At 41.5% G+C, this 13,649-nt stretch overlaps 1 protein-coding gene across 5 annotated transcripts in view; it reads left to right on the top strand.

The window, feature by feature from the left end:
- LOC110502355 (protein YIPF3) overlaps positions 1–7,374 on the top strand; it is a 29,390-nt gene extending 22,016 nt beyond the window's left edge. For all 5 annotated transcript variants that reach the window (XM_036959648.1, XM_021580315.2, XM_036959649.1 and 2 more), the window contains 2 exons: positions 4,050–4,173; positions 6,341–7,374. In XM_036959648.1, coding sequence (XP_036815543.1) covers positions 4,050–4,173; positions 6,341–6,480 — 264 coding nt within the window. In that variant the 3' untranslated portion in view covers positions 6,481–7,374. The remainder of the gene's footprint in view (positions 1–4,049; positions 4,174–6,340) is intronic.
- Positions 7,375–13,649: the final 6,275 nt, after the last annotated feature.

The following is a 13,649-nucleotide window of genomic DNA, read 5'->3' on the forward strand; positions in this document are numbered from 1 at the left end:
GAGCGGAGTCGGGGGAGGTGCAACCGCGACAGCTGAAAGACGAACACTATTGTGGGTTTCCAACAGCAAGGCTCAGATCAACATGGCAGTGTTGCCTTTGGTTAGAAAAGTTTTTCTTTATAAAATGTTGAAATAAACACGTCTCCAACCCCCATAGTACACCTACAAACTGAAATCATGTGTGCACGTTATACAATCAATTAGTGGGAGAGAGCCTCAAATAACACATTCAGAAAGTATTCATACCCCTTGACTCATTCCACATTTTGTTGTTTTACAGCCTGAATTCAAAATGGATTAAATATATTTTTGTCTCACCCATCTACTACAGTCGTGGCCAAAAGTTTTATGAATGACACAAATATTAATTTTCACAAAGTTTGCTGCTTCAGTGTCTTTAGATATTTTTACAGGGAGGAGAGGGCATGAGTTTTGGAGTGAGTACAGTAAATCCAATCCAACCATTGGCCTGGATAATATGCTGGCATCACACTAGCAGACTACCATAGTGAATGAGGTTTACATGACGTATACTATTATGAGTGGAGTTTTCTTCTCTGTGCTCTGGATACATCCTAGGTTGTTGGTCAGCAGGCTCTGGAGGGCCTTGGACTAGTCCGTCTCTGTAGCACCCGGAGAGACGACTGATAAGCGGTAGTGAGTGTGCTTGAAAGAGAGCCCTCAACTCTGACCTACCACTGGCCAAGGGCCTCCTGCCTAAGCTTTTATCGCAGCCTCTCTGACAGCGAGTTACTGCAGGAGTACAGTCGTGGCTAAAAGTTTTGAGAATGACACAAATATTAATTTACACAAAGTTTGCTGCTTCAGTGTCTAGATATTTTTGTCAGATGTTACTATGGAATACTGAAGTATAATTACAAGCATTTCATAAGTGTCAAAGGCTTTTATTGACAATTACATGAAGTTGATGCAAAGAGTCAATATTTGCAGTGTTGACCCTTCTTTTTCAAGACCTCTGCATTCCGCCCTGGCATGCTGTCAATTAACTTCTGGGCCATGGCAGCCCATTCTTGCATAATAAATGCTTGGAGTTTGTCAGAATTTGTGGGGTTTTGTTTGTCCACCCTCCTCTTGAGGATTGACCACAAGTTCTCAATGGGATTAAGGTCTGGGGAGTTTCTTGGCCATGGACCCAAAATATTGATGTTTTGTTCCCCGAGCCACTTAGTTATCACTTTTGCCTTATGGCAAGGTGCTCCATCATGCTGGAAAAGGCATTGTTCGTCACCAAACTGTTCCTGGATGGTTGGGAGAAGTTGCTATCAGAGGATGTGTTGGTACCATTCTTTATTCATGGCTGTATTCTTAGGCAAAATTGTGAGTGAGCCCACTCCCTTAGCTGAGAAGCAACCCCACACATGAATGGTCTCAGGATGCTTTACTGTTTGCATGACACAGGACTGATGCTAGCGTTCACCTTGTCTTCTCCGGATAAGCCTTTTCCGGATGCCCCAAACAATCGGAAAAGGGATTCATCAGAGAAAATGACTTTACCCCAGTCCTCAGCAGTCCAATCACTGTACCCTTTGCAAAATATCAGTCTGTCCCTGATGTTTTTCCTGGAGAGAAGTGGCTTCTTTGTTGCCCTTCTTGACACCAGGCCATCCTCCAAAAGTCTTTGCCTCACTGTGCGTGCAGATGCACTCACACCTGCCTGCTGCCATTCCTGAGCAAGCTCTGTAATGGTGATGCCCCGATCCCGCAGCTGAATCAACTTTAGGAGACAGTCCTGGCGCTTGCTGGACTTTCTTGGGCGCCCTGAAGCCTTCTTCACAACAATTGAACCACTCTCCTTGAAGTTCTTGTCGATCCGATAAATGGTTGATTTAGGTGCAATCTTACTGGCAGCAATATCCTTGCCTGTGAAGCAATGATGACAGCACGTGTTTCCTTGCAGGTAACCATGGTTGACAGAGGAAGAACAATGATTCCAAGCACCACCCTCCTTTTCAAGCTTCCAGTCTGTTATTCGAACTCAATCAGCATGACAGAGAGACACACCTGTGTTAACGAGAGAATCACTGACATGATGTCAGCTGGTCCTTTTGTGGCAGGGCTGAAATGCAGTGGAAATGTTTTTGGGGGATTCAGTTCATTTGCCTGGCAAAGAGGGACATTGCAATTAATTGCAATTCATCTGATCACTCTTCATAACATTCTGGAGTATATGCAAATTGACATCATACAAACTGAGGCAGCAGACTTTGAGTGAGTGAAAACATGCTCTAGATTTTGTTTAAAATTGATTGAAAATGAAATACAGAAATATCTCATTTACATAAGTATTCACACCCATGAGTCAATACCTAGAAGCACCTTTGGCAGTGATTACAGCTGTGAATCTCATGGGAAGTCTCTAAGTGCTTTCCACACCTGGATTGTGCAACATTTGTCCATTATTATTTTCAAAATTATTCAAGCTTTGTCAAATTTGTTGTTGATCATGACTAGACAACCATTTTCAGGTCTTGCCATAGATTTTTATGTAGATTTAAGGCAGAACTGTGACTCGGCTACTCAGGAACATTCACCTCCTTGGTAAGCAACTCCAGTGTAGATTTGGCCTTGTGTTTTAGGTTAATGTCCTGCTGAAAGGTGACTTCATCTCCCAGTCTCTGTTGGAAATTAGACTGAACCAGGCTTACCTCTGGGATTTTGCCTGTGCTTAGCTCCATTCCATTAATCTTTTTATCTTTAACTCCCCAGTCCTTAATAATTACAGTCATACCCATAACGTGATGCAGCCACCACTATGCTAGATATGGAGAGTGGTACTCGGTAATGTGTTGTATTGGATTTGCCCCTTACACTTTGTACTCAAAAAGGACAAAAAGGGAATTGTTTGCCACATTCTTTGAGTATTACTTTAGTGTCTTGTTGAAAACAGGTTCTGTACATGTTTCCTTCTTTTCACTCTGCCTATTAGGTTAGTATTGTGGAGTACCTACAATGTTTTTGATTCATCCTCAGTTTTCTCCTATCACAGCCATTAATGGTTTTAAAGTTTGTAATGGTTTTAAAGTCACCATTGGTCTCATGGTGAAATCCTTGAGCGGTGTCCTTCCTCTCCGGCAACTGAGTTAGGAAGGAAACCTTTATTTTTGTAGTGACTGGGTGTATTGATACACCATCCGAAGTGTAATTAATAACTTCACCATGCTCAAAGGTATATTCAATGTCTGCTACCAATAGGTGCCCTTCCTTGCAAGGCATTGGAAAACCTCCCTGGTCTTTATGTTCGTATCTGTGTTTGAAATTCAATGCTCGACTGAGGGACCTTACAATTATCTGTATGTGTAGAGTACAGAGCTGAGGTTGTCATTCAAAAATCGTGTTAAACACTATTGCACAGAGTGAGTCCATACAACTTATTATGTGACTTGTTAAGCACATTTTTACTCCTTAACTTAACTGAGCTTGCCATAACAAAGGGGTTGAATACTTATTGACTCAAGACATTTCAGCTTTTCATTTTTATTAATTTGGTAACGTTTTGAAAAAGATAATTCCACTTTGACATTATGGGGTATTATTTGGAGGCCAGTGGAAAAAAAAAATCTAAATTGAATCCATTTTATATTCAGGCTGTAACACAACAAAATGAGTCAAGGGGTGTGAATACTTTCTGAAGGCACAGTATAACCACTGTATAGGCTTACATGAATCATGGCAAAGTTGTTTCCTTTTTCAGTCATGTCTTTGGTTAAGTTTGCATGGGTCAAACAAAAACACCGTAATGACTGGTTGACAATAGAGCCTTCTACAATGCAGGGGATGGCTGCAGGATGAAGTTGGCGAAGAGCAACTGTAGAAACTTGCAGTAGACTGCAGTCAACTTCGTGACCTTTGATCATGTGATTTTTGTACATTTCATGCAGTCAACATGTAGATGCAAGTCGGGGCAATTTTTATTCCCATAATGCAACAAACGTTGCAAAAACTGTATCCGCTTGAACGTGCCCACTATGTCAGTGATAGTCAGTCTGTCCCACTTGCTCACATTATCCCTCGCTCTCGTTCTCTCTCAGGTGGCTGCTCTCATCTCTCGGACCGTGGGACCGACCCCGCGCCTCGTCCTCTGTGGAACACTGGGTGCTCTGCATATGCTCTTTCTGCTCTACCTGCACTTCGCTTATCACAAGATTGTTGAAGGTAAGATTCCTCACTAAGCAAACCAGGGCCTGTATTCATAAAGCGTCTCAGAGTAGGGGTGATGATCTGATATCATTTTTTACTTTTAAATCACAATGAATAAAGAGTGGACCTGATCCTAGATCAGCGCTCCTACTTTGAGACTCTTAATGGATTCAGGCGTAGAGGTGTCACTTCCCTACACACAATACCCCATAATGACAAAGTGGATGTTTTTTTAATTTATTATTTACAAATTAATTAAAAATGAAAAGCTGAAATGTTTAGAGTTAAGTATTCAACCCCTTTGTTAAGGCAAGCCTAAATAAGCTTAGGAGTAAAAATGTGCTTAACAAGTCACATAATAAGTCACTCTGTGTGCAATAATAAATAATGTTTAAGATGATTTTTTTTTATGACTACCTCATCTCTGTACCCCACACATACAATTATCGATAATGTCCCTCAGTCGAGCAGTGAATTTCAAAACCAGATTCAACCACAAAGACCAGGGAGGTTTTCCAATGCCTTGCAAAGAAGGGCAGCTATTGGTAGATAGGTAAAAAAAAAAAAAAAATTCAGACAATGAATATCCCTTTGAGCATGGTGAAGTTACTAATTACACTTTGGATGGTTACCTAAAAACACAGTTTAATGGCTGTTATAAGAGAGAACTGAGGATGGATCAACAATATTGTAGTTACTCTACAATACTAACCTAACTGACAGAGTGAAAAGAAGGAAGCCTGTACAGAATACAAATATTCCAAAACATGAATCCTGTTTGCAACAAGGCACTAAAGTAATACTGCAACAAATGTGGCAAAGAAAGTATGTTTGGGGTCAAATCCAATACAACACATTACTGAGTACCATGCTCCAAATCTTCACGCATAGTGGGGGCTGCATCATGTTATTGGTATGCTTGTAATTGTTAAGGACTGGGGAGTTTTTCAGGATAAAAAAATAAATGGAATGACCAAATCTACACTGGAGTTGCTTACCAAGAAGACAGTGAATGTTCCTGAGTGTCCGAGTTACAGTTTTGACAGAGATTGAATAATCTTTTTTTGTAATAATGGGCAAATGTTGCACAATCCAGGTGTGGAAAACTCTTAGAGACTTACCCAGAAAGACTCACAGATGTAATCGCTGCAAAGTATTGACTCAGGGGTGTGAATGCTTATGTCAATTGCAAACATTTCTAAAAACATTTTCACTTTGTCAGTATGGGGTAATGTGTGATTTGTTTTGAGTAAGTGAAGGGGTGTGAATACTTTTTGAAGGAACTGTACTACCCAAAGTGTGTGCAATTAGGACACTTTAGTTTTGTTGTTTTGCATATTGTATGTGACCCAGGATCGAGCGATCTCTCGCTATATATGTAATATATATACAGTACCAGTCAAAAGTTTGGACACACCTACTCATTCAAGGGTTTTCCTTTATTTTGAATATTTTCTATATTGTAGAATAATTAGTAAAGACATTAAAACTATGAAATAACACATGGAATCATGTAGTAAACAATTGTTTTAAATTTTATTTTACATTTGAGATTCTTCAAACTAGCCACCCTTTGCCTTGATGACAACTTTGCACTCTCTCAACCATTTCCATGAGGTAGTCACCTGGAATGCATTTCAATTAACAGGTGTGCCTTGTTAAAAGTTAATTTGTGGAATTACTTTCCCTCATTTGACAACGTAGGGTTGGTATACAGAAGATGGCCAAGTCCATATTATGGCAAGAACAGCTCAAATAAGTAAAGAGAAATGACAGTTATTACATTATTCCATCATTTTGATGTCTTCATTATTATTTGACAATGTAGAAAATAGTAAAAATAAATAAAAACCCTTGAATGAGTAAGTGCTTCCAAACGTTTGACTGGTTGTGTGTGTGTGTGTGTGTGTGTGTGTGTGTGTGTGTGTGTGTGTGTGTGTGTAATAAAATGAGGTCATCCACAAAAGTATTTCATTGCAGTGGACATACGTCTTTCAGAGTAACGAAAGCCAATAATATGAACCCAGGTAATTGAGTTGACTCCCCTGGTCCAATTTTAAACACATTTTAATTGCTTCTATTCAAAGACCCTCCAAGGTATATTCTTAAACTGGGTCTTGAATTTCTGTATGATTAAAGAAATAAGAATTGGACATTTTGTTTAAAAAAATGTTGTCTGAAGGTATCCTGGACACATTGGAAGGCCCCAACATGCCCCCCATCCAGAGAGTGGCTAGAGATTTGCCTGTGGTGGCCACCGCTGCTATGAATGCTGTGAATGCCACAGTGAAGACCCTTGGTGTTATCCTGCAGTCACAGTGATGGTGTGTCCAACATCAAAGATGATACCACAGGCTCATGAGCATGAATTCCGCAGCGGTGGTGTTGTGTAGGTAATACAGACTGAAGTGAAGGTCAAAGACCATTATGGTGGCTGGTTAAAGTTGACATTTGACTTTCATCATTAAACATGAACAATGTCTCAGTAAACACATCGCCATCGGTTCACAACAACTCCTACAACTTTCATTCTCCATGGGAAATGACATGCTTACCCTAGTTGTTTATATTGTATCTAATCAAAATAACTAAATGATGGAGTGAGGTGTTATGCTGGTGCTGTAACTCTTTTCAAATGACAGCAAATTGCCTTTTCATAGGGGTCTTGTATTTGTTAAAGCAGCATGAGTGCACTAAGATTCCCAGCTGTTTGCATTTGTACTTATGTTAAGACTAATTCATCTCCAACTCGACACTTTCTCACCTCTTGTAGGCTTTGTTACACGGGTTACGGCGATAACATCAATGGATGTTTGAACATTCTAGACGTTCAATGGGAGGAAGGTTCTATAGGAATGTGTGGTGCCTTCTATTGTTTTTCGAAGGAATTATTATTATCATGTATGATATGGGGTAAATTAGAGTTTAATCTCTTGTTTTACACAATGCACATCCATTGTCTGTAATTTTAATAACCTAACCAGAAAAAATAACGAAGAATGCAGTTGACATGTCATATGAGATATGTAATAGTGCGTTATCTTATGAATATTGTTCCTTCTAAGTAGCTTTTGTTTTGTGCATTATTTGTACTTCCTAACAACATTGTTTTTGGGTGGGATGCAAGGTGACCTCTTTTTTTATTTTACATGTGAAAATGTATTTATAGGGTTATTGTACAGAAAGATACAATGGAAATAAACTTTATCGACCTAAGACACGTCTTTTAACACTGACCCTGGGAAAGAAACAGCCAGGTCACCTGTGATGCAAGTCAATATTTGATGTCCAGCCATGTCTGAGGACGTCAAGGAGATGAGGAAAACGGCCACTAGGGGTAACAGTGAGCGTTGTTACCTTAAAGTATGTTTTGGTATGGTGTTGAGGATGGAAGATGGGCGTAAGCATCTGCCTCTGAATCCAGAGGTTATCGGTTCAAATCCAGTGATAGAAAGTTATGTTTGTTTTAAACCGATCCTTAACCCTTTGGAGTTAATGCCTAAACTGGATAGTTTCAAGTTTGAATAGTATAATGGTTACTGTAGAGTAGACAATATGTCTCTAATGGGAGAGCCACGTAGATAGTGGCTGATCAGCTGTGGAGAATTGTGTATGAACTGATTTCTTGGAGAGATTGTTACCTGTATAGACAAGCAAAGGTCAGGTTCACCATGGAGATGAGCAAAAGAAGAATGCGACAGAGTGCAATCTGCAGTGGCTACCAAACACCAATGTGGACTGGCCAGTATTTGTTCCAGTCAGTAGAGAAATGGCCTCCTTCAAGAAGATTACAGTTCAGCCTGAGAAACAACCCTCTCCATCATCCAGCTGACCCTTAAGCAGTTCTTCAGGGACACGTGGCATCTTTCAGTCATGAAGTTCTCACTCACAGCTCTACATGAGAGCATGGTGGATGGCAAAATTGTGGCCTTCATGAAGAATGATTTAGATATTTATCAGAAGAGCAGGTTTTTCTGATAGGCATCTAAAACGTTTGGCCAACATGGAGTGCTGGCAAAGTGCCTGGAGCACAGAGGAGAGCAGAAGTGTGAGTGTGGGGACAAGGTCCTGCCAAAGCACTCAGAGCCCAATGTTCAGATTGACCCCCTGTGACCAATACCTAGTTAATGTCAGACCACACCTGGAGACAACACCGATAGGCCTACATTTCTCATTTGAATACATCAAATCAAATGCTATTGGTCACATAAACATATTTAGCTTGTGTTCCTAGCTCCAACAGTGCAGTAGTATCTAACAATACACACAAATCTAAAAGTAAAAGAATGGAATTAAGAAATATATACAGTACCAGTCAAAAGTTTGGACACCTACTCATTCAAGGGTTTTTCTTGATTTTTGCTAATTTATACATTGTAGAATAATAGTGAAGACATTAAAACTATGAAATAACACTTGGAATCATGTATTAACCAAAAAAGTGTTAAACAAATCAAAACATATTTTATATATTTGATATTCTTCAACCTAGCCACCTTGATGACAGCTTTGCACACTCATTCCAGGTGAGGTAGTCACCTGGAATGCATTTCATTGAACAGGTGTGCCTTGTTAAAAGTTCATTTGTGGAATTTATTTCCTTCTTAATGAGTTTGAGCCAATCAGTTGTGTTGTGACAAGGTAGCGTTTCAAACTCATAAAAGAAACACCCTCCTCCACTTACTCTCTCTCGCCTTATGCCCTTGGGGGAATCCTCACGGCCATATTTGTCATCAGTCAAAATGATTAGCCAAGCAAGTGAAGTTTGCAACGTAAGCCCCTCAGCCCTCGTTTTTAATGGAGTTTGCGAGTGTACAATTATGTTCACTTCGGGGCCTGAAACGCCCCATAATTCAATTTGCGATTATTGTACATCTGCTAAGAAAAGTCAGCCAAAACTTAAAACCTCAACGTCAATATGGAGTCAACATACAAGTGTAAGTAAAAACAAATATAAATAAGTTAGAAATTGTGCCATTAATGCACATGACGGCCCAAACACGTCTCGTAAAATAATATTTTTGTTTGGTTAGTTTTTGGAAATTGTAGAACTAAAACATTTTCCATCTTCAAAAGTTCCAGCTAGGCAGGCTAACGTTAGCTAATTAATTTGCTCGCTATCATACAGTAGGTGTATATTAATAATTATATATTTAATTTAAGTAGACATGCAATCATATAAAGCACCCACAAGATACCGTTGGCTGAAAACCCAATCATTGCGGGATGATCGAGGGACCAATTTTCAGGCACATACTTATTAGACATCATGATACATCATCAGAAGTGTCCACTTAATTTGAGGGCTGAGGGGAGAGGGTGTGTCTTAAGTGTTTGGAATGCAGCCCCAGAGTGACCTCTGTGGCAGAGGATAAGTTCATTCGAGTTACCAGCCTCAGAAATTGCAGCCCAAATAAATGCTTCATGGAGTTCAAGTAACAGACACATCTCAACATCAACTGTTCAGAGGAGACTGCGTGAATCAGGCCTTCATGGTCGAATTGCTGCAAAGAAACCACTACTAAAGTTCACCAAGAAGAAGAGGAGACTTGTTTGGACCAAGAAACACAAGCAGAAGACATTAGACCTGTGGAAATCTGTCCTTTGTTCTGATGAGTTAAAATCTGAGATTTTTGGTTCCAACCGCCGTGTCTTTGTGAGACGCAGAGTAGGTGAACAGATTATATTGTTTTTTGGTTACTACATGATTCCATATGTGTTATTTCATAGATTGATGTCTTCATTATTATTCTACAATGTAGAAAATAGTTTAAAAAAAGTTTGGACTGGTACTGTAAATATTAGAATGAGCAATGTTGTAGTGGCATTGACTAAAATACAGTATATGAAATGAGTAAACATGATTAAAGTGACTAGTGTTCCATTATTAAAGTGACCAGTGATTTCATGCCTATGTACATAGGGCAGCAGTTTCTAAGGTGCAGGGTTGCGTAAACAGGTGGTAGCCAGCTAGTGATGGCTATTTAACATTCTGATGGCTTTGAGATAGAAGCGGTCCCAGCTTTGATGCACATGTACTGGCCGTGGCTCGGATGGTTGATGTCCTTGATCTTTTTGTCCTTTCTGTGCCATCGGGTGCTGTAGGTGTCCTGGAGGGCAGGCAGTGTGGCCCTGGTGATGCGTTGGGCAGACCGCACCACCCTCTGGAGAGCCCTGTGGTTGGGGGCGGTGCAGTTGCCGTACCAGGTGGTTATACAACCTGACAGGATGCTCTCAATTGTGCATTTGTAAAAGTTTGTGAGGGTCTTACGGGCCAAGCTGAATTTCTTCAGCCTTTTGAGGTTGAAGAGGTGCTTTCCTTCACCACACAGTCTGTGTGGGAGGTCCATTTGAGCTTGTCAGTGATATGTACGCCGAGGAACTTGAAGCTTTCACCTTCTCCACTGCGGCCCCATTGATGTGGATAGCGGGGTGCGCCTTCTGCTGTTTCCTGAAGTCTACGATCACCTCCTTTGTTTTGTTGATGTTGAGGGAGAGGTTATTTTCCTGGCATCTCCGCCACATCCCTCACCTCCTCCCCGTAGGATGTCTCATCATTGTTGTTAATCAGATAATCAGGCCTACTACTTTTGTGTCGTCTGCAAACGTGATGAAAGGACTTAAACACTGCCCTGCCTTGTGTTTTACAGTACTCTGTCAGTGGAGAAATTCAATTATATGTTTGACTGTAGAATGTATAAATACAGTGGGGCAAAAAAGTATTTAGTCAGCCACCAATTGTGCAAGTTCTCCCACTTAAAAAGATGAGAGGCCTGTAATTTTCGTCATAGGTACACTTCAACTATGACAGACAAAATGAGAAAAAAAATCCAGAAAATCACATTGTAGGATTTTTAATGAATTTATTTGGAAATTATGGTGGAAAATAAGTATTTGGTCAATAACAAAAGTTTATCTCAATACTTTGTTATATACCCTTTGTTGGCAATGACAGAGGTCAAACGTTTTCTGTAAGTCTTCACAAGGTTTCCACACACTGTTGCTGGTATTTTGGCCCATTCCTCCACGCAGATCTCCTCTAGAGCAATGATGTTTTGGGGCTGTTGCTGGGCAACACGGACTTTCAACTCCCTCCAAAGATTTTCTATGGGAATGAGATCTGGAGACTGGCTAGGCCACTCCTGGACCTTGAAATGCTTCTTACGAAGCCACTCCTTCATTGCCCGGGCGGTGTGTTTGGGATCATTGTCATGCTGAAAGCCACGTTTCATCTTCAATGCCCTTGCTGATGGAAGGAGGTTTTCACTCAAAATCTCACGATACATGGCCCCATTCATTCTTTCCTTTACACGGATCAGTCGTCCTGGTCCCTTTGCAGAAAAACAGCCCCAAAGCATGATGTTTCCACCCCCATGCTTCACAGTAGGTATGGTGTTCTTTGGATGCAACTCAGCATTCTTTGTCCTCCAAACACAACGAGTTGAGTTTTTACCAAAAGGTTATATTTTGGTTTCATCTGACCATATGACATTCTCCCAATCTTCTTCTGGATCATTCAAATGCTCTCTAGCAAACTTCAGATGGGCCTGGACATGTACTGGCTTAAGCAGGGGACACGTCTGGCACTGCAGGATTTGAGTCCCCGGCGGCGTAGTGTGTTACTGATGGTAGGCTTTGTTACTTTGGTCCCAGCTCTCTGCAGGTCATTCACTAGGTCCCCCCGTGTGGTTCTGGGATTTTTGCTCACTGTTCTTGTGATCATTTTGACCCCACGGGGTGAGATCTTGCGTGGAGCCCCAGATCGAGGGAGATCATCAGTGGTCTTGTATGTCTTCCATTTCCTAATAATTGCTCCCACAGTGGATTTCTTCAAACCAAGCTGCTTACCTATTGCAGATTCAGTCTTCCCAGCCTGGTGCAGGTCTACAATTTTGTTTCTGGTGTCCTTTGACAGCTCTTTGGTCTTGGCCATAGTGGAGTTTGGAGTGTGACTGTTTGAGGTTGTGAACAGGTGTCTTTTATACTGATAACAAGTTCAAACAGGTGCCATTAATACAGGTAACGAGTGGAGGACAGAGGAGCCTCTTAAAGAAGTTGTTACAGGTCTGTGAGAGCCAGAAATATTGCTTGTTTGTAGGTGACCAAATACTTATTTTCCACCATAATTTGCAAATAAATTCATAAAAAGTCCTACAATGTGATTTTCTAGATTTCTTTTCTCATTTTGTCTGTCATAGTTGAAGTGTACCTATGACGAAAATTACAGGCCTCTCTCATCTTTTTAAGTGGGAGAACTTGCACAATTGGTGGCTGACTAAATACTTTCTTGCCCCACTGTAAATGGGTTATGGCAAGGTGAATTATGTCCGACATTGAACAATGGAGACTTGGATGCAGCATAGCCATGCCCTCCATTAGTTCTCTGTTTTCACTCTCCTCTCTCTAGGGTAGCTGTAGGATGTGGTTCTGCAAGGAGACATGAGAGGCACAGTGGGAGGGTCTCAATACTTAGCTTCCACATCCTCAACCTGGGTGACTATCAATGAGGCAGCAATTCGACCATGAAGGCTTGCTTATTCATTAATCCATTGAATATATACACTGCTCAAAAAAATAAAGGGAACACCTAAACAACACAATGTAACTCCAAGTCAATTACACTTCTGTGAAATCAAACTGTCCACTAAGGAAGCAACACTGATTGACAATACATTTCACATGCTGTTGTGCAAATGGAATAGACAACAGGTGGAAATTATAGGCAATTAGCAAGACACCCCCAATAAAGGAGTGGTTCTGCAGGTGATGAACACAGACCACTTCTCAGTTCCTATGCTTCCTGGCTGATGTTTTGGTCACTTTTGAATGCTGGCGGTGCTTTCACTCTAGTGGTAGCTTGAGATGGAGTCTACAACCCACACAAGTGGCTCAGGTAGTGCAGCTCATCCAGGATGGCACATCAATGCGAGATGTGGCAAGAAGGTTTTCTGTGTCTGTCAGCGTAGTGTCCAGAGCATGGAGGCGCTACCAGGAGACAGGCAAGTACATCAGGAGACGTGGAGGAGGCCGTAGGAGGGCAACAACCCAGCAGCAGGACCGCTACCTCCACCTTTGTGCAAGGAGGAGCAGGAGGAGCACTGCCAGAGCCCTGCAAAATGACCTCCAGCAGGCCACAAATGTGCATGTGTCTGCTCAAACGGTCAGAAACAGACTCCATGAGGGTGGTAATGAGGGCCCGACGTCCACAGGTGGGGGTTGTGCTTACAGCCCAACACCGTGCAGGACGTTTGGCATTTGCCAGAGAACACCAAGATTGGCAAATTCGCCACTGGCGCCCTGTGCTCTTTACAGATGAAAGCAGGTTCACACTGAGCACGTGACAGACGTGACAGAGTCTGGAGACGCCGAGGAGAACGTTCTGCTGCCTGCAACATCCTCCAGCATGACCGGTTTGGCGGTGGGTCAGTCATGGTGTGGGGTGGCATTTCTTTGGGGAGCAGCACAGCCCTCATGTGCTCGCCAGAGGTAGC

This window comes from Oncorhynchus mykiss, chromosome 23 (genome assembly GCF_013265735.2).
Source record: "Oncorhynchus mykiss isolate Arlee chromosome 23, USDA_OmykA_1.1, whole genome shotgun sequence".
In the NCBI taxonomy this organism is placed as follows: Eukaryota; Metazoa; Chordata; class Actinopteri; order Salmoniformes; family Salmonidae; genus Oncorhynchus; species Oncorhynchus mykiss.